The sequence below is a fragment of the Olea europaea genome, chromosome 1, assembly GCF_002742605.1.
Source record: "Olea europaea var. sylvestris chromosome 1, O_europaea_v1, whole genome shotgun sequence".
NCBI classification, from domain to species: Eukaryota; Viridiplantae; Streptophyta; class Magnoliopsida; order Lamiales; family Oleaceae; genus Olea; species Olea europaea.
In genome coordinates, this window is record NC_036237.1 from 3,891,764 (window position 1) to 3,913,820 (window position 22,057).

General features: G+C 38.7%; 1 protein-coding gene across 1 annotated transcript; it reads right to left on the bottom strand.

Annotated features, from left to right (window-relative positions):
* Positions 1–1,258: 1,258 nt before the first annotated feature.
* Positions 1,259–13,036, bottom strand: LOC111403257 (regulator of nonsense transcripts UPF2-like). Its single transcript, XM_023031691.1, has 6 exons — positions 12,980–13,036; positions 12,415–12,486; positions 12,291–12,306; positions 11,619–11,821; positions 1,597–1,809; positions 1,259–1,408 (listed from the first exon to the last, which is right to left on the bottom strand). Exons 1-6 carry the CDS (start codon positions 13,034–13,036, stop codon positions 1,259–1,261), a joined length of 711 nt encoding a protein of 236 aa, XP_022887459.1.
* Between the last annotated feature and the right edge of the window lie 9,021 nt (positions 13,037–22,057).

The following is a 22,057-nucleotide window of genomic DNA, read 5'->3' on the forward strand; positions in this document are numbered from 1 at the left end:
AATTCAATCCTTGTGGGATCAATACTTAGACTAATAGTCCATTTTACTACTTGTTAATGAATCGTACACTTGCGGTGGATTTTAAATCGAAACAAATAATTTCGTGACCAACCAAGATTTTTTTTATTTATTATTATTATTTTTTTTTGGACCTCTTTAGAAACCGAGATTTTTATTTATGTATTTATTTTTTTAACCTAATTTTTTGGTTTATGGTAAGGCTTACACCTCAAATCACCCTGAGTATCACGTTTACAGAGATAGCAATCGCGTGCAAATTTAGTCTCAAATAATCCACATAATAGCAACAAGCATCAGGTTCACAAGCACAGTATAACAACCTTAAGAAATAAGTCCAGGAAGATAGGAAAAGTAACTTACGATGAGATACCACGATACAGATGCTCGTATGATTTTCTCAGCTTTTCATAAGAAGTGGCATTTTCCTCGCTCAGTTCACCTTTAGCATTTAAAATCTTTGCATTTTCATGCTCCATTTGCCGAAGTGACTTCCATTTGGGAGAAAAGAAAACAGTTGCATCAGTGAAAGACTACGGCATGCATGTAAATTAAACTTCAGAGCCAAATAACTAAGGATGCAGAAAACTAACATTAAAATAAGTTTGAAATCAAATCTAACACAAGATCCAGCTGTGTAAAGGAATAGAGCTCTTACTGCATGTTCTGCCTGAAGTAGTTCCACAGCAGCATCATAGTACATTTGAAATGCTTTCCTGAAGAACATTTTCTGCTCTGCTGTAATATTAAGTCCCTTGAAAAACTGCAGAAAAAGAAAACATTAGCATGAGCAGTGAAAAAAGAGCATCTAAATAAAGAAAAAATATGAGAAACTCAAAATTGAAACTCATGCTGCCTAACATTGCTTTTTGAAGATAAACCATAGCACTGATGTTTTTCCAATAAAAATATTATTAAAAGAAGAGCCAGGGGAACAATTATGCACTAAAACAAGTGACACAGAAATTTTACTACCAACAGCATGAGAATAAAACAAATTTCCTTGTCATTAGATGAAATTTAAATGCCTAAAAGGTCGAGGAACATCTCGCATTGTATTTTGATAGCAAAAATTATATTTCCAGCTTTGATGAACCGTTGTGCAGAAATTAAATCAGTTCAGCTCAGGGTCACACTAACTACCGAGAGGAAAATGTGCAAAAGAGATCTAAGAAAAAATTGAAAATGATACGTTAAAAAATGCACGATGAGAGCCCACACTAATAAAGTATTAAAAACGTTAAACCTCTTCCAGAATATCTTGTCCAGTCAGAGGCAGTCCAAGAAGATATCTTCCTTGTCGAGCAAAACTAGCAAGCAGGGATAAATTAGTCTGAGTAGCATCACGATCCTCAAAATGTTCCGTGCTAGTGAGATCCTTAACTATGCCCTTGTTTGAGCCCCATTTTAGAGGAGAAAATGAATTTTTAAATAGTGTATTGATGGAAAATGTTTGATTAAAAAATAAGAAAAAGTTTTTGATTTGCGTATAATATTATTTTATTGAAAAATGTGTGATGGAAATAGGGTCAAATTACTCTTGAAGAACGTATTTTAATGAAAAAATGAGGCTCAAACAAGGACTATATTTGTAAAGATGCTGCTATCTTCTTCAACTCCAACAAAGTAAAGTTCCAAGAGAAGTTTTAGAGTGCTCTGCTTCTTCATGGCCCTTGAATTTTTGTCTCCGTCAATGTCCTCAGGGGGCTTCCCAGGCAAGAAAGTTTTCAAGAGACCTCGAACCAGACTAGGAGAGAAGTCTTTGTACCTTTGATGAAGTAAAGAGCAGATCTGGTACAGGAGAGAATCTACTAAAAATAATGGAAAAGGCATCTAAAACACGGTGGACAGCAAGGAGCAAGTAATACACGTGGTAATATTTCACATAACTACAATACTTCCAATAAATAAAAGGTCCATTTTTCTCTTTCCTTGCAAGCAAAGATTTCTGTTTCGCGCGGGTAGTCGTTAAAAATTAAAAAGGGATCAGACGATTGTGTAAGAAACAAATCTCTTGAGACAAAGTCCCAAAAAGGAGTGTTTTATTGGCGATGACTTTACAATTGGAACTAAACAGAATGCCTCCAAGAGGCGCAAGCACACGAGTACTGAAAAGAAATGTTTAAGTCTAAACTAAGAAATTGAAATTACATATTCTCTGTTTGAGAGTGTTTGATTCGGGATCTTTTGCTCTATATCTTATCTTCCTTTTATATTCCCTTAATGATTTCTTCGTGATCAACCGCTTAGAAACTGCTTGATTGTTTTATAACTACTCACTTCCTTTATGGTGGCTATCGTGTTGTGGAACTGTCGTCTCTAACTGCTGCCACTACTCTTTGTCGTTCAACCGTCTTCAACTGAACTCCTCGAATCGTGGAACATGATAAGGTTGCTTGATAACTGCTTCAATAACTTTACTTCTGGATAACCATAATATCTTATGTTTGCTAAGATCCTGGACGATTCGAAGGTTTGGGCGAGAGCAGGGTCATAGCTCTGGGCAACTGTAAGACACTTCATTCGCTCAGATCTTGGGCGTCTTACAAACTTGGGCGATGGTGTTACCGTGTTCGTGGGCCTCCACTGCATTCATTAGTAACTCTATTTGGGCTTTTATCCTGAATTTCCCAGTTGGGCTTCATTCTTTGGGTTATTTGATTTGGGGATTCCCTAGTTGGGAACTCTATTTGGGCCTTTATCCTGAATTTCCCAGTTGGATTTCATTCTTTAGGTTATTTGATTTGGGGATTCCCTAATTGGGCTTCATTCCTTGGGCTATTCGGTTTAGGCTGCACTTTTAGTGTATCAACAATTACCCCCCAATATGGCATAATTAATTCCAATTATTAATCTTTGCCATATTTACTTTGTATTTCCGAGCAATATTTGAAATTTCCAAGAATTTCAATCATTATTTCCTTCCATAGCCTGAAAAAGTGCGACGCTATAAACCCTTATAAACCCCAAAGACACGCCATTTCGTTGTACCACTAACTCACGTATCATTATTTCGCGCTTCTTTCTCGCCATACCACTATTCATCTTCTTGCTTCTCTGCTACGTTTCTCGAGCAAACCTTAACAAAACTATATTTCGTTCCCAATGGCTGCTTCACAAATCCAATCTGACGACTCTTTTAGCTTCGATGATTTCTAGAAAATCCTCACTCGGCCATATGTAAATCCGAACTTTCTTGCACCAGCCAATGCCGAACTTAATGAGTTCTATCTGGGTCCTTCATTCACCAAAGCCAAAGCCGTCGAACAAGTGGCGGTGGGCCAGCTTTTTCCTTGTACTCAAGGCCCTCCATATTCTTGAACTCTTTGTCGCTGAGGCCTATTCGCGAAAAAGGTATTCGCACTTAGCCTAAATCTGATGTTATTTTTCGTAGATGGCATGCTCGCCTTGTGGGCCATGGTCCTACCAAGGCAATTTTTGATCATGCTAGGATTTCTGATTTATTAAAAATCTCTCTTCAACCCCCAATTTTTGACCCAACACTTTTTCCTATTGCTTTAAGTTTTTGGTCTTTTGAATATAATACTTTTGTTTTCCCTCTTGATCCCCTGTCAATAACTTTAAGGGATATTGGGGCCCTGATAAATCTTCCACCTTTGGGCGACACCATTTTCCCTGATATTTTGATTTCTGGTGTTGTCCCAAAATTTGACAAAAAACTCACCAAGTCCTATTCGAGCTTGCAAAGTTGCCATAATCACTCAAGCGCTGAGCCTTCCCACACTGAGCGTGTGGCCTTTTTTCAGATATGACTTTGTAAATATATTCTGTGTGTGCCCAGTTTGAAGCCTTCTATGAGCTATTTACCCATAACGCACGAATTGGCGGATGGTAGGCCTTTGAATTTGTGTTCCTTCTTTTTGGCTGCCCTCTATATAGGCATGGCTTCTCTTCAATTTCAATTGAAGAATGGTGCATCTCCCACTGGCAGTGGGCCTCTTTGGTTCGCTCAACTGTGGTTGAGAGCTTATTTTCCATCACTTGGTGCTCTATCTATGTCCCTTCGTGCACTTCAGTCATGATCGTCCTGACTTCTTGCAAACTTACACATTTTAGCAATATACCATCAAAGCGTTTCTTAAACAACTCTTCATCTATCAGTGTATAGTTTAGCAAACACAACTTCATTTTTTTACCATATCCTTTACTAGGTTCTTTAAGGAACCTTTTAATCTCTGCCCTCCAATCTATTGCATCTCCATCTTGTATGCAACTTTGGACTACGGGCAATATTGTTCGTTACTCATAAGTAGACTTCCAATTTAAAACCTTCGAGTACCCTGAGGCCATCTGAGCTAACTCATTTGCCATGTCATTAGATATCATATTAACGCATTGAAGCTCTACTTGGTCGAATTCTTCCAACAACTCTTGGGCGATTTCGTATAGACTTATAATGGAATCACTTTGACACTTAAAATCACCAATCAATTGGTGAATGACCAATTGAGAATCGTCTCTAACGATCACATTCTTTACTTCCATATCTATCATTAATTCTAGACCCACGATTAAGGTTTCATATTCAGCTTGATTGTTGGTGCACATCCTATCCAAAGTGAATGCGAACTTGTAGCAAATCCCTAAAGGGTTTATCAATGCTACTCTTATTCCTGTACCTTTAGAGGTTTTTGACCAATCGAAATACAAAACCCAAGGTTTTAATTCGAATGAATTGATTTCTAATTCAATTTCTTTAGGCATGTCAAGGCATGGATGATCGGCCAGAAATTAGCCAAAGCTTGATTTTTGATTGCCTTTTGGGGTATGTATTGTATTTCGAATTCTGATAATGGTAACGTCCAAAGGCCTACCCTTTGGTGTAAAATAGGGCGAGATAACATATACTTAACCAAATTTACTTTGGAAATCAAATAAACGGTTACGGACCGTAAACAAGCCCTTAATTTTGTACATGTGAAATACAATGCAAGGCATAATTTTTCAATGGCAGAGTAATTACATTCACATTTTGTTAACCGTCTACTCAAGTAGTAAATCGCCATTTCTTCACCAAATTAGTCTTCTTGCGCGACCATTCCAGCAATTGATTCTTTTTCAGCCGATACATACACTTTCATTGGCCATCCTTGGATTGGTGACACCAACACTGGTGGACTTGATAAATATGTCTTTAGGTTTTCGAAAGTCTTTTGATGTTCTTCCTTCCAGACGAATTCGTCCTGATTTTTCAACTTTAAAAGCGGCAAAAAAGCTTTAGTTCGCCCTGCACAGTTAGAAATAAAGCGTCTTAAAAAGTTTACTTGGCCTAGAAGCCTTTGCAATTCTTTTTTGTTGCTAGGTGGTTTGACCTCTAAAATGGCCTTTGCTTTATTTTTATCAAGTTCAATCCCCCTTTTGTGTACTAAGAAACCAAGGAAGTTTCCTGCATTAACACCAAATGCACATTTCAAGGGATTCAATTTTAGTTTATATTGCTTCATTCGCTCAAATGAACATCTCAATTGTTCAAAATGGTCTTCTTCTTTAATGGATTTGACCACTATATCATCTACATACACTTCAACAAACTTGTCTATCATATCATGAAAAATCAGGTTCATCGCCCTTTGATAAGTTGTTTCTGCATTTTTCAGGCCGAAAGGCATAACTACCCATTCAAAACATCCTAGAGACCCTGGGCATCTAAAGGCAGTTTTGTGTATATCTTCCTCAACTATATGAATTTGATTGTATCCTGAATACCCGTCCATGAAGGAATATATTACGTGTCCGGCAGTCAAGTCTACTACAGAATCTACCGTAGGCATTGGATATTCATCTTTGGGTGTGGCCATGTTTAAATTCCTAAAGTCTATGCACACCCTTAATTTACCATTCTTTTTTAGCACTGGCACGATATTGGACAACCAATTCACATATCTAGCTGTTCTAATAAAGCCTGCCTTTATAATCGCTCTATTTCTTTCTTGATCTGAGGAAGTACATTAGGAGCAAAACGCCTAGGAGGTTGCTTATGAGGTTTAAAATTTAACTTGGTTGGCAACCTATGTTCCACCAAATCTCTATTTAAACCAAGCATATGTTCATATTCCCAAGCAAAACAATCTTTATATTCCTTTAGTAAAACGATTAATTTATCACTAACCTCTTGATCGAGCATTTGACTGATGAATATTGGGCGATCTTCTCCTTCATTGCCAATATTCACATTAATCAGAGGATCTTGTGCTTGAGCGTATCCAGGCTTGGCGATCCTCATCACTTCATCGTCCAATTCCCTTGTTGGCACTTCTTCTTCTAAACAATCCACTTTGTTGACTTCTCGGCCAATACTTTGTTCCAACTCGAACACTGCCAATTTGTCTCTCAATGCTTTCAAAGCTGCTTCTTCTTTCATCTTGTCCTTGCATTCTTTATTGAAAGCCATTAATTTGGCTTTGAAGGCCTGAATATCGGTCATTTGCCTTTGTTGCTTGCAACTCATTTAAAACTCCTTGATTACTCTTTTGCCAATTACTGGCTCCTCTAGGGCCACTATGTTTGGTCTCATCTGACTGAACATTTCAGTGAGTGCATCCATTGAAAATGGCTCTTTACTCTGCGCGACAATTTGAGTTTCTTCTCCATTTTGGACTACTCTGATAGGTCCATAATTTCCTTCGTACATGAACCTTTCTACTGAGTTTGCTTCTGCGACAAAAGGTCTATGATCGGCTTGCACCACTTCTGCTTCGCCTTTGTCATTCCAAAAAATCAGGCATTGATGGAGCGATGAGGGTATACAGCGACTTCCGTGTATCCAATCCCTTCCTAATAATACATTGTAACTAGTAGGACCATCTATTACAAAGAACACTGTGGTCCTAGTAGTTGTCCCTATAGTTATGTCCAATGGCATAAACCCTTTAACTGAAGTTGCTCCTCCATTGAAACTCGTAAGGATGACTTCTGTTGGGATCATATCACTTTCTATCTTTACAAATTTCCTCATCATCCTAGATGGAATGGTGTTTATAGCTGCTCCACTGTCGACAAACACTTTTACCACAGGTATGTCATCCATTAACTAGAGTTTTAACGTACAATGGCCTCAACTGTTTAGTTAACTTCATGGCTGGCTGCTTAAAAATAACCTTTTCGACTGCATCTATTTCCACTTCCTGCTTGTCCTCTGTCGAGCTATCCTTTTGTGATAAGTCAACGTGCAGCATGTCGTACTGAGCTTCCGTTTCCTGCATTTCCTTTTTACTGTTTTCTAATGCTTCTTCTTCAGTTACCCAACCTGTGGGAGGAGGCATTATTCTTGGAGGTGATCCATACTTTTCAGAGCGAGGAACTCTCCTTTTCCTATTGGGCGTCCCGTACAGCACGTAATAATCGAAAGAATGCCCAGACGGTTCCCCCAACAAGTCCACTTCACGAACCCCCTCTCAATGTAGTTGCTTCAACAGAGTATTGTACGATACTCCTCTTTTTCTTCTTTCTGCTTCTAAATCAATTTCCTCTTCGATATCCGTCATACCATCATCTCCTTCATCATTGTAGGCCCCTCTAGAAGTTTGGCCTTCTTCATATTCCAGCACGCACGCTTCTTCTTCGTTATCCTCCCACTCTTCTTCTTCTTTCTCTTTCTCTTTATTCTTGAACTCATTGGCTAGCAAATAGTTATTAGCCATGACAGGAGGTAACGTACCGAACTGAATAGTAAGGGATTGATCTGGATCTTCTCCATCTCTTCTGTCTCGCTCAGACTTCGACCTCCCAGAAGAACTTTCTGACAATTCTTTCATCAATTCGCCTGTACCAGTCTCCTCACTGTCTTCGAGAATATTTTGATTGGCCACCTCGAGTAGCTTAGGCGCCTTAGGACGTGGCACTCCCTGTTGTTGCCTCATCATTCGTCCATAGTTCCGTTGAAAACACCTTTGTTGGGTTCTAGTTATCTCGTTGAAAGGTATCGCCCTTCCTGCATTGTACTGGAACGAATGCCATACATTTGGTTGGCGAGGCTGTGGCCTGAATGTTCTCCCATTATTCACCGGCCTGAACTGCCTCTCAAAAGGTAGTCCCCTATAGAACGATGTACCTCGCCCTTTACCAGGCTGAGCGTTTGGGAAAAAACTAGGGCGACGGTGATGCTGCCATATCCTTGATTTCTCTGTATTCCCACTCACTTCTCTTTTACATCTTGCACATAGGACGTCTTCATCCTTTTCAGGCTCTTTCCCTTTGATACGTTCAAAGACACTGGGATGTGGTCAAGGGTCCTCTTCCCCGTCATCTATAACTAACTTGAATTTTGGTAACTTGTTTTTGAAACCAGTCGTCACCATGTTTACCCCAAGTGGCTGTGGAAAAGGGTTTTCATCCACTGCCATCTTCCTCTTATCTTTGAACGTAATTCGTCCTGACTCAATAGCATCCTGTAACACATGGCGAAAAACCAAACAATTATTAGTCAAATGTGACCATGCATTATGCCACTTACAATACTTTTTACCCTTAACTTGTTCAGGGCTTGGCAATCTTTGTTTATCGCTCAGCTTTATCTGCTTATCCTTATATAGTTTATCAAATGTAAGGTCAGCTTTGGTTACATCGAACGAGAACGTTCTAGCCTTTTTGTTTTCATCTTTTATAGGCTCATCCTTGCTCGACGGTCTAAACTTAGCCATCATAGGACAAGCATACGTGTCTCCTTCGATTAGTTCGGTCAAAAATATTTCGGTTTGATCATAATACTCGTCATTAATGGTATAAACATCAAAATTTGGGTCTTTATAATAAGTCCCTTTGCTAGAATTTTTCATTTGCTCTTCTTCTCTTATTAATCGTTCATACCTAATCACGGTCGCGCTCAATTGGAAAAGATCGAGAAATTCCTTGTCTTGGAACTTCTTTTTCAAATCAAAGCTTAGACAACCTTGAGCGATTTTGACAAACTCCTTTTCGGGCAAAGGTACAAAATATTTACTTCTTGCTGTCTTGAACATTTGAAGGAAACCTTCTGCCCATTCGTTTGACATTTGACGTAGATTCGCCAAATCGGTCAAAGTAACTTCGGACTCGGTCTTATAAAACTGAGCGTGGAACAATTGTTCCAATTGTTGCCATGTTTGAACAGAGTTCGCTGGCAAATTAATGAACCAGGAGAAGGCTACTCCTGTTAATGAACTGGGAACAGCCTCATTTTATGGTAATCAATTACATCACCACTTTGCAGTGTGAATCGCCCTATGTGTTCTAGAGTAGACACCTCTTCCAAACCGGTAAATAGTGAGAATTTTGGCACTTTATACCCTCTAGGCCATGGATATGTTTGGTCTACCTAATCAGGATATGACTTTGTATAAGTCGGCCTAATGACAGGACGTATCCTAAAAGCCATCTGATCCTATACTATTTCCATAATTTGATTCCTCAACATGACGTTGGGGTCATATGGAATTCCTACAGGTTGGTTGACCAGTTGATTTGCTTGAGGCCTGATATTTGGTCCTTAGTTGGCAACAAAGTTGCCATGATTTGGGCCATTGTTATCATTAACCTGAATATTTACCCCATCATTAATACGTGGGGCATTCTGTCCATTATTTAGGACATTGTCTCTTACGCTTAAGTTACCCCTAAGTTAGATGTACCATTTCCACCATTCTGATTTGGTATTATACCATCCCCTGGTTTGAAGTAGAGGGACCAAAAGGTGATTCTACCCCTTGATTTGGACTTAGGATTGGGGGATTATGTCCCACGATTGTCCTAGTTTGGAAGTGATTTGCAAGAGGCACGACTGGCTGACAAATTTGGCCTACTGACTTATTTATTATTTCATTCAAAGTATTCAGTTGTTTGACCATGTTATCATAGTGTGCATTCCCATTCTGAGTAAGTCTTTCCATATTATGAATATTTTGTAGATTTACCTGTTCAACGACATTCTGTATGAGTTCTCCAAGTAATGCACGCATAGTTCGAGGACTCAACTCTGTCATTGGTTCGTAACAACTATGACTGCTATGATTCTGTCCATCTGTTCGTGGAGAGCTATAATACTTCTCATATCGCTCGATCACAGACTGGACTCCTTCCTGACTTGCTTCCTTATCAGATTTCTGAGGCATATTGTTTCACCTTTTGTATCTCCAACACCAAACACCAATGTCCCACTGGGCGTGCCAAATTGTTTCGCGCGGGTAGTCGCTAAAAATTAAAAAGGGATCAGACGATTGTGTGAGGAACAAATCTCTTGAGACAAAATTTCAAAAAGGAGTGTTTTATTGGCGATAACTTTACAATTGAAACTAAACAGAATGCCTCCAAGGGGCGCACGCACACGAGTACTGAAAAGAAATGTTTAAGTCTAAACTAAGAAATTGAAATTACATATTCTCTGTTTGAGAGTGTTTGATTCGGGGTCTTTTGCTCTATGACTTCTCTTCCTTTTATATTCTCTTGATTATTTCTTCGTGATCAACCACTTAGAAACTGTTTGATTGTTTTATAACTACCCACTTCCTTTATGGTGGCTATCGTGTCGTGGAACTGCCGTCTCTAACTGCTGCCACTACTCTTTGTCGTGCAACCGTCTTCAACTGAACTCCTCGAATCGTGGAACGTGATAATGTTATTTGATAACTGCTTCACTAATTGCACTTCTGGGTAACCATAACATCTTATATTTGCTAAGATCCTGGGCGATTCGAAGGTTTGGGCGAGAGCAGTGTCATAACTCTGGTCGACTGTAAGGCACTTCATTCGCTCAGATCTTGGGGCGTCTTGCAAACTTGGACGATGGTGTTACCGTGTTCGTGGGCCTCCACTGCATTCATTAGTAACCCTATTTGGGCTTTTATTCTGAATTTCCCAGTTGGGCTTCATTCTTTGGGTTATTTGATTTGGGGATTCCCTAATTGGGTTTCATTCTTTAGGCTATTCGATTTGGGCTGCACTTTTAGTGTGTCAATAGTTTCATTTACTTCAGTGCCAACTGGACACGACCAGAGGGGAAAAAAAAAATATTCAAAATCAGCCACAACAAAATCACAAGCTAGTCTTTAATGAGGATAATGATACGAAGGATGGTAACAAGAACTATAGGCAAAACATTTTGACTTTGACACAAAAATTACAGTGTCAGAATATCCCCCAAATATCCGCATTTTGAGGATTGGGATGAGTTTTGTTGCCTGTTTAGTAGAATAGTATCAAGTCCAATATATACAAGGGATTGATTGATTGTTTTTTATGCACAACACAAAAAGCTGACTACAATATAACAAACCTTCAAGTAGAACTCAGAACCGGCAGGTCCTAATTGCGGCAAACAAGTTAGTCCGTGCACTTGAAATGCAGAGAATAAGAGAGTTAGTCCGTGTACTTGAAATGCAGAGAATAAGAGAGCATATAAGCAGGAATAAACCATGGTTTAGCATACTAAAACAGTTCTACTAAAATAATCAGAATTTCATCATGGTATTACATAGTCAATGCATTAGAGGCACTGCCGGTGCATTTCCTTTAAAGCTTCAAGCCTATTCCTGCCACACTTTTAATTGTTTATTCTTTCCAGCTTGACAAGCAGTTGAAAAAATAATCAACTCAATCACTAGCTCTACCTGAACAGCAGCTTGTATGTCTGCAGCTTTAAGCTTCGCATCACAAATTGAAGTTACTGCCTCACTAACAAATTTGCTTAGGTTAACACCGCACAACTCATCCATCATACCTTCTCGCTGCTCCTCATTTATCTGCTTTAGTTTTTTTATAACAGCCGTGTTGCGCTTAATGCTAGAATCCAATGTCCTGAGAAAACCTGAATCTGGAATCAAGAAGGGCAGAATCAATAATCAAGTAAGAGGATATCATATGCAACACTAACCTTTAATATGTCGGAATCAAGATTAAAATCCTTTGATATTGGACAATTTTCTAAAATCATATTCAACGTGGAAGCTCATCAGAGCACAAAGGCTTAGCACTAGAACACTTATTAATGCCTCTGATTGTTTGCATTGGGCATTTATATAGATATAATTTGTACTTAGGAGCTAAAATAGAAATGGAAAACAGTGCGAAGGTTACAATCGTCCTTTCTGAGACAGGAGAACTCCCAAGAGAATACATAGGTTCTAGAAGCAGGCATTCAAAAAGAAACAGCAGAGTCCTTATTGCAGAACCACAAATAAATTTAAAATTTTTTGTAACGATCTGGGATCACAATTCCTAGAAGATTGCAATTTATGAAGTTCAACACCCAAAAAAGTTAGCCCTAAGCTTCGATTCGAAACATCCAGATGCTACTCCCTAAGACCATCAAAGAGAAGAGAAAACACCTCAGTTCAGTTTTCTAAAAGTGACAGCTTAAAATCTCTGAAAGAAACCACTGACCAGGCCTTTCAGGGTTCAAATTACTCTGACGTAGTCACGTAGCACCGTTTTTGCTTCAACAGACTTCTTAAATTCCTCAAGACGAGCAACAGCTTCCTACACCAAAAATGTGTATCGCATGTCATTTTCTCGAGTTCTTAGACTCTTAAAAATGCTAACATAGGCACTACATAAACTTCATTCTCACTCTCTATACAGTTCATTGGAGAGGGAAAACCCATCGCTGACAGAAGAAAATAAGCGTCTTGTCTAACAGAAACAAGTTGATAGTTACCAAATACACCATTTCAATAAAGAAAATCTGGGAACAATGCCACATACACTGCTAACAACATCTCAATGATATAAAAATTATTACCAAGTGAATAAATGGCCAAGAACAAGCTTATCTTCCTTCAATAACTTATACTAATTGAGTACACAAAAAACAAATATGCAGTATGACAGTAGCATCTCAAAGACGTTGAACCTATTACCAAGTTAATTAAATAGCCAAGAACAACATTACCAACGTTCATTAATTAACTCACACTAAACAGATATGATTATATGCTTTTAAAAAAAAAAAAAGGAAAACTCTACAGCATACCACCTCATCATCATGTTTCTCCCGATGTTCACCAACAATATCCTCAGCATGTTCCATTCTTCTTAATTGTACTTAGAAACAATTACCTGTGTAGTAAATGAAAGGATTACCAAATGTGTCTCCGAAGCAGTGACAAAAAAGGAGCAAAAACTCAAAATCAAATGGAACAAGGAGAATGAGTGATAGGCGATAACATAATCTAAGCAGTGAATATTTTACATGATTCTCTATTGTGGGCAAATTTTACAGAGAAGAATAATATAATTTTCCCTCAAATTTCAATCTGCTCCGCAGCCAAATAATCATTCTCCTCCCCATAACCCCTTCTGTTTTCCAAACCACAAAAAGGATTAAGTGCCAACTCCAACATAATTTCTTAATGCATTCTTACTTACATATGAAATTTATTTAATCAGCATAAAATATAGAAGTAAAACATAAATTGGAGATAAAATTTAAATGGAAATAAAATATGATAAGCAAATTATGTCCAAAAAAATAATACAAAAAATTGCCGCAATTGTTTGCATGATAAACGAGCACAAGCACACGAGTACTGAAAAGAAATGTTTAAGTCTAAACTAAGAAATTGAAATTACATATTCTCTGTTTGAGAGTGTTTGATTCGGGGTCATTTGCTCCATGTCTTCTCTTCCTTTTATATTCCCTTGATGATTTCTTCGTGATCAATCGCTTAGAAACTGTTTGATTGCTTTATAACTACCCACTTTCTTTATGGTGGCTAACTTGTCGTGGAACTGCCGTCTCTAACTGCTGCCACTACTCTTTGTCGTTCAACCGTCTTCAACCGAACTCCTTCAATCGTGGAACGTGATAAGGTTACTCAATAACTGCTTCAATAACTGCACTTCTGGATAACCATAACATCTTATGTTTGCTAAGATCCTGGGCGATTCGAAGGTTTGGGCGAGAACAGGGTCATAGCTCTGGGCGACTGTAAGGCACTTCATTCGCTCAGATCTTGGGCGTCTTGCAAGCTTGGACGATGATGTTACCTTATTCGTGGGCTTCCACTGCATTCATTAATAACCTTACCTGGGCCTTTATCCTGAATTGCCCAGTTGGACTTCATTCTTTGGGCTATTTGATTTGGGAATTCCCCAATTGGACTTCATTCCTTGGGCTATTCGATTTGACATGCACTTTTAGTGTGCCAACAATTACCCCCCAATATGGTAGAATTAATACCAATTATTAATCTTTGCCATATTTACTTTGTGTTTCCCAACAACATTTGAAATTCCCAAGAATTTCAATCATTATTTCCTTCCATAACCTGAAAAAGTGCGACGCTACAAACCCTTATAAACCCCAAAGACACGCCATTTCATTGTACCAGTAATCACACTTCATTATTTCGCGCTTCTTTCTCGCCATACCATTGTTCATCTTCTTGCTTCTCTGCTACGTTTTTCAAGCAAACTTTAACAAAACTGTATTTCGTCCTCAATGGCTGCTCCACAAACCCAATCTGACGACTCTTTTAGCTTCGAAGATTTCTAGAAAATCCTCACTCGGCCATATGTAAATCTGAACTTCCTTGCACCAACCAATGTCGAACTTAATGAGTTCTATCTGGGTCCTTCATTTAACAACGCTGAAGCCGTCGAACAAGTGGCGGTGGGCCAGCTGTTCCCTTATACCCAAAGCCCTCCATTCCTGAGCTCTTTGCCGCTGAGGCCGATTTGCGAAAAAGGTATTCGCGCTTGGGTTAAATCTGATGTTGTTTTCCGTAGATGGCATGCTCACCTTGGAGGTCATGGTCCTACCAAGGCAATTTTTGATCGTGCTAGGATTTCTGATTTATTAGAAATCTCTCTTCAACCCCCAATTTTTGACCCAACACTTTTTCCTATTACTTTAAGTTTTTGGTCTTTTGAATATAATACTTTTTTTTCCCTCTTGGTCCCATGTCTATTACTTTAAGGGATGTTGGGGCCCCGATAAATCTTCCACCTTTGGGCGACACTATTTTCTCTAGTATTTTGATTTTCGGTGTTACCCCAAAATTTGATAAAAAACTCATCGAGTCTTATTCAAGACTGTAAGGCTGTTATAATCACTCAAACGCTGAGCTTTCCCACGCTGAGCGTGTGGCCTTTCTTCATATTTGACTTTGTAAATATATTCTGTGTGCCCAGTATAAAGCCTTCTATGAGATATTTACCCATAGCGCACGAATTGGCACGTGGTAGGCCTTTGAATTTGTGTTCCTTCTTTTTGGCTGGCCTCTATAGAGGCATGGCTTCTTTTCGATTTCAATTGAAGAATGGTGTATTTCCCACTGGCAGTGGGTCTCTTTGGTTCACTCAACTGTGGTTGAGAGCCTATTTTCCATCATTTGGTGCTCTATCCATGTCCCTTCGTTCCGCTAGCTGTTATGGGCTAGCCATTGACCCATTGAGCCCTGTAAATATGTCCAGAAGGGACATTTTTTCATTCTTTTATACTTTAAATTCAATTCCTTCCTTCTTTCCCTTTCCTGCTCATTTAACTTCAGATTATGTGCAACATCCATCCACCCTAGACAGTGCGAGTGCCTCTCTGCTCGTTTGGGTTCAGTTTTTGATTGGGAGGGAGTTGTTCCATGATATTTTAACTGGAATCAATGTCAAAGCTAGGGTTGAAATATATGCTCTCCAATTTTTTGCTCGCCAATTTGATTTTGGCCAAACTTGGCCTATTCCCCCCTTGTTATTCAAAAAATTTGATAGACCGCTTTCACACCATTAATAAGGCAGAGGCACAAGCTATAGATGCTTTCAATATTCTTTTGACGAGTAACTTTTCATTAGCCCCCTTCAATCCTAGCCGTGTCATTCACCCCCTTTTTGAACAACTCTGGCCATCAGAGAAGCACAGATTGTTTGCAACTGATGCCAATCGTGCTTTCCATTCACTGGATCAGCCAAACATTCCTTCCACTTCTCCTATTTTGGTCACCTCTATGTCCATTAGGAATCATTCCTCTCCTGCTCGCGCTAAACAATCTGTTCGTCCCTCTACTTCTCTACCTGCCAAACCTACTGCAACTAATAGTGCCCCAAGCTACAAACGGCCAGCTTCTGTATCTCCCATTTTGGAGGATGATGATGATGATGATGACACTCCTCTCATCGTCAGGAGAAAGGTAATTGAATTCTGTTTACTCACAAGCATACATTTCTATGTGCTAATGGTTTTCTTGAATTTCTCAGAAAAGTTCAGCCTCTCCTTTGAAGGCTTTGGTGTTGGCAGCTCCTGCTCCATCATCCTCTGCTAGAGCTGCTTTGTCCAAACCCGCTGATGAAGGGACTACGCTTAAAGAGAAACCTTCAGTCCCGGAACCTTTATCACAACCAATGGACGAGCCACCTTCTTCCCAGGGCGCCGACCCCCCAAACGTTGAACCAGAAGGTAATACATTTTATGATGTTTTACCTTTGCTTGTGCTATTGATTTCTGATTTGTTGCTTATTTAATCATGCAAAGCTCCTATGGGTCTGCCCGTTGTGGCAGAGTCTTCTCGCCCAGACAAGGGAAAGTCTCCACAGGTGGTGGAGCCAACTGGTGATATGCCACCTCCTAAGATTGCTGATGAGGTAACCTTTTGCTTCACTTTTATTTTCACTTTGTTTATTGTAGTGAAAACCTTTAATGTTGGCATTTTTCTTTGCAGGATGCTGATGAGATTGTGCGTTCCATCCAGGACTTGTTCACTCCCTGGGGGCAAGTCAAGACGTCTCGCCCTACTTCAACCGGTCGTCCTTCTGCTTCTTCAAAGGAATATATGAAGTTCCTCAAATAGTCGATATTTGAGTATGTATCTTTTATGGATATGGACATCGATTAGGCTAGGGCTGCCAAACATAAGGGATAAGCTTGAGCATTTGAGTGCGAAGTTGGCGTAAGCACTGACACTTCCGTCGCTGAATATTTTTGCTGATTTTAAAGCGACGTTGAAAGTTGTCCACTCTGACATCCTCTCTTTGGTAGCCAAAAAATGTTGAACTGAAGGCTAAGAGTACTCAATATCTTCGTGCTGCATCTAAAAGAGAGTCTTTGCTTCTGGAGATCAACAAAGCTGAGGACGAATTGAAAGAAATCTCTTTCGAAGTTATGATTGAAGACTCTTTGATGACCAGTTTGGCTGCACAGATGAAGGAGCTTCAAGCAAGGATGGATGACTGCAAGGCGAGAATGGCTGCTAAAAAACGTAATGCTTCCCAAGGAATTGAGCGAACCAAGTCCTTGGTCGAGCAGTACAAAAAGCTAGAGGTTGATGATGATTTTGTAGTCGAATTGAATGTCACTTCTTCTCAGCGGAGCGAGGATTGGGGGAGACTTAGGGAAAGAATTCGTTCAGTCTGGGGCGAACTGTAATTAAGACATCCAATGCCTTAACTTTTCTTTTTATAACTTCGTATTAACTTTCCTCTTGTAACCTCGTACTGATATCCATTGCCAATTTTGAATGTAACAGCAGCCATTGTCATTAATGAATGACTAATTTGTCTTCTTGTGTATTTATTGACGTTTGTCCTTAATCGTCAACCCCCCAAGTATTTAACTGCTTTATGATAAGATTCATGTACATTCTCTTTTGGTATTTCTATCTCTTTTCCCAAGACTTTGGGCCACTTGACTTCAATTACTAGGCACGAATGTGGCTGTTCATATTCTGTCTCTTCACCTTCACGCCCCTATAAATGCACGTATATTTCACACTTTTCATTTTCATTTTCATTCTTTTCTTCAAAAACTAATTTGCTGCCATCGTTTGACATCTCAACGATCGATCCAAAATTTTCGTCTTCCATAGAAATTGATCATTTGATCCGCCCATTTTGCCACCTATTTTGATGTAACTTTTGGTATGGGAGATATAGGAAATATTCTTTGGCCAGCGAAGTTCTTCTCAACGTCTCCATGTTCTTTACAAGGAGTTCAATAATGGAAGGTAATTTTTGAGGATGCCTGTCAAGCCACTTTGCTGGCTGAGAGTGCTTCTCAGTCTCCTTGCCCGTTATTGCAGCGATGCATTTAGGTAGGTGATGTGAGGGTGCTTCTCTTCCCTTCTGCTTGCTGAGAGTGCTTCTCGGCCTCTCTGCTTGCCTTTGCAGCAGTGCGATCAGGATGGCAATTAAGGCCAGTTCACCCTCTTACTTGGCGATCGATCGAGAGATTAGTTTGTTCTCAATTGTAGCTTATAGAGCATTTAATATTTTGTATCTTGCAACTTTGTAATGAACGTTTGATAATAAATGAATTTATTTGAACGTATTTCACTCTGACCCTTTTTTATCTACGATCGTTCAACGCAATTTGATTACGCTTTTATTTGTTCAATTTCCCATAAGGAAGGAACATATTTTTTTAAATATTTGCCATTAATGAACCTCATGTGCTTGGTGCCATCTAAATCTTCCAAATAATAGGCTCCATTAGACAACACACTATTTACTTTAAATGGCCCTTCCCAATTGGGCGACCACTTGCCATATTTTGGATCTTTGCTATCCAAAGGGAGTATTGTTTTTCAAATCAATTCGCCCAGGCTAAATGACTTAGCTATAACTTTTTTATTATAAAACTTAGACATCCTTTATTTTTAAACTTGCAATCTATCTAAGACGTTCAACTTTAATTCGTCCAACTCCAATAAATTTTGAACTAGTTATTCGGTATACTCATCATCACTTAACTTATGTTGCAAACACACTCTGATCGATTGTACGTTAATTTCCATAGGCAAAACGATCTCTTGTCCATAAGTAAGTTGGAAAGGAGTGATTTTGGCACTTGACCGAGGCGACGTCCTATAAGCTCATAAAGCCTTGTTTAGACATTCGTGCCAATTTCTGGCATTTTTATCTATCATTTTTCTTATGATATTTTTTAGAATCTTATTAGAAGATTCTGCTTGTCCGTTGGATTGAGCGTAATACGGTGTGAAGTTCACTATTTTAACGATAAACTCGCTCAAGAATTTATTCACTTGATCTCCATTTAAAGAAGTTCCGTGATACCATCAAAGTTTGTGGAATCCCAAATCTGTAAATAATATGATCACGGATAAATTTTTTGACACTCTTTTGGATGATTTCTTTTAAAGGTATCGCTTCTACCTATTTATTGAAAAAATCAGTCGCAACTATAACAAAGGTATGTTGTTTGGACGATGGGGGATAAATCTTCCCTATCAGGTCTATCGCCCAACCCTTAAACGGCCAATGTTTGATAATAGGTGCCATCTCTTGTGCTGCGCCCTTTGTATTAGACCATGCTTTTGGCATGCTCGACAACTCTTTGCATACTGAACGCATGATTCTCCCATCTTAGGCCAAAAATATCCATTCCTAATAATTAACCATCTCATCCTTTGGCCAGCTTGATGAGCTCCACACATCCCTTCGTGCACCTCAGCCATGATTGTTCTGGCTTCTTGCAAACTTACACATTTTAGCAATATACCATTAGAGCATTTCTTAAACAACTCCTCATCTATCAGTGTATAGTTTAGCAAGCGCAACTTCATTTTTCTATTATCTCCTTTATTTGGTTTTTTAAGGAACGTTTTAATCTCTGCCCTCCAATCTATTGCATCTCCATCTTGTATGCAATGAATTTCAATTCTTCTCGTCCTTCTTTGGACTACGGGCAATATTACTCCATATTCATAAGTAGCTTTCCAATTTAAAGCCTTTGAATACCCTGAGGCCATCTGGGCCAACTCATTTGCTACGTCATTATATATCCTATTAACACATTGAAACTCTACTTGGTCGAATTCTTCCAACAACTCTTGGGCGATTTCATATTGACTTATAATGGAATCACTTTGGCACTTAAAATCACCAATCAATTGGTGAATTACCAATTGAGAATCACCTCTAACGATCACATTCTTTACTTCCATATCTATCATTAATTATAGGCCCACGATTAAGGCTTCATATTTGACTTGATTGTTGGTGCACATCCTATCCAAAGTGAATGCGAACTTGTAACAAATTCCTAAAGGATTTATAATGCTACTCCTACTCCTGCACCTTTAGAGATTTTTGACCCATCTAAATACAAAACCCAAGGTTTTAATTTGAATGAATTGATTTCTAATTCAATTTCTTCAAGCATGTTAAGGCATGGATGATCGGCCAGAAAGTTTGTCAAAGCCTGATTTTTTATTGCCTTTTGGGATATGTATTGTATTTCGAATTCTGATAATGCTAACGTCCAAAGGCCTGCCCTTTGGTGTAAAATAGGGCGAGAGAACATATATTTAACCAAATTTACTCTAGAAATCAAATAAACGATTACGAGCCATAAATAAGCCCTTAATTTCGTACATGTGAAATACAATGCAAGACATAATTTTTCAATGACAGAGTAATTACATTCACATTTTTTTAACCGTCTACTCAAATAGTAAATCGCTCTTTCTTTACCAAATTGGTCTTCTTGCGCGACCATTCCAGCTATTGATTCTTGTTCAACCGATATATATACTTTCATTGGTCGTCCTTGGATTGGTGACACCAACACTGGTGGATTTGATAAATATGTCTTTAGGCTTTCAAAAGCCTTTTGATACTCTTCTTTCCAGACGAATTCATCCTATTTTTCAATTTTAAAAGTCGCGAAAAAGCTTTAGTTCGCTCTATACAGTTAGAAATAAAGCGTCTTAAAAAATTTACTTGGCCTAGAAACCTTTGCAATTCTTTTTTATTGCTAGGTGATTTGGCCTCTAAAATAGCCTTCGCTTTATTTTTATCAAGTTCAATCCCTCTTTTGTGTACTAAAAAACCAAGGAAGTTTCCTGTGTTAATGCCAAATGCACATTTCAAGGGATTCAATTTTAGTTTATATTGCCTCATTCGCTCAAATGAACATCTCAATTGTTCAAAATGGTCCTCCTCTTTAATGGATTTGACCACTATATCATCTACATACACCTCAACAAACTTGCCTATCATATCATGAAAAATCAAGTTCATTGCCCTTTGATAAGTTGCTCCTGCATTTTTTAGGCCGAAAGGCATAATTACCCATTCAAAACATCCTTGAGATCCAGGGCACCTAAAGGCAGTTTTGTGTATATCTTCCTTAGCTATATAAATTTAATTGTATTCTGAATACCCATCCATGAAGAAATATATTACGTGTCTGGCAGTCGAGTCTACTAAAAAATCTACCGTAGGCATTGGATATTCATCTTTGGGTGTGACTATGTTTAAATTCCTAAAGTCTATGCACACCCTTAATTTACCATTCTTTTTTAGCACTGGCACGATATTGGACAACCATTCGACATATCTGGCCGTTCTAATAAAACCTGCTTTTAATAATCGCTCTATTTCTTTCTTAATTTCAGGGAGTATATTAGGAGCAAAACACCTAGGAGGTTGTTTATGAGGTTTAAAGTTTGACTTGGTTGGTAATCTATGTTCCACCAAACCTCTATCTAAACCAGGCATATGTTCATATTTCCAAGTAAAACAATCCTTATATTCCTTTAATAAAGCGATTAATTTATCACTAACCTCTTGATCGAGCAGGCTGATGAATGTTGGACTATCTTCTCCTTCATTGCCAATATTTACTTTGATCAAAGGGTCTTGTGTTTGAGGGTATCCAGGTTTGATGATCCGCATTACTTCGTCGTCCAGTGCTTGAGCGTATCCAGGCTTAGTGATCCCCATTACTTCATCGTCCAATTCCCTTATAGGCACTTCTTTTTCTAAACAATACACCTTGTTGACTTCTCGGCCAATATTTTGTTCCAACTCGAACACTGTCAATTTGTCTCTCAATGCTTCCAAGGTTGCTTCTTCTTTCGTCTTGTCCTTACATTCTTTATTGAAAGCCATTAATTTGGCTTTGAAGGCCTGAACATCGACCATTTGCCTTTGTTGCTTACAACTCATTTAAAACTCATTAATTACTTTTTTGCCAATTAGTGGCTCTTTTAGGGCCACAATGTTTCACCTCATTTGACTGAACATTTCAGTGAGTGCATCTACTGAAAACAGCTCTTCGCTCTATGCAACAATTTGAGTTTCTTCTCCATCTTGGACT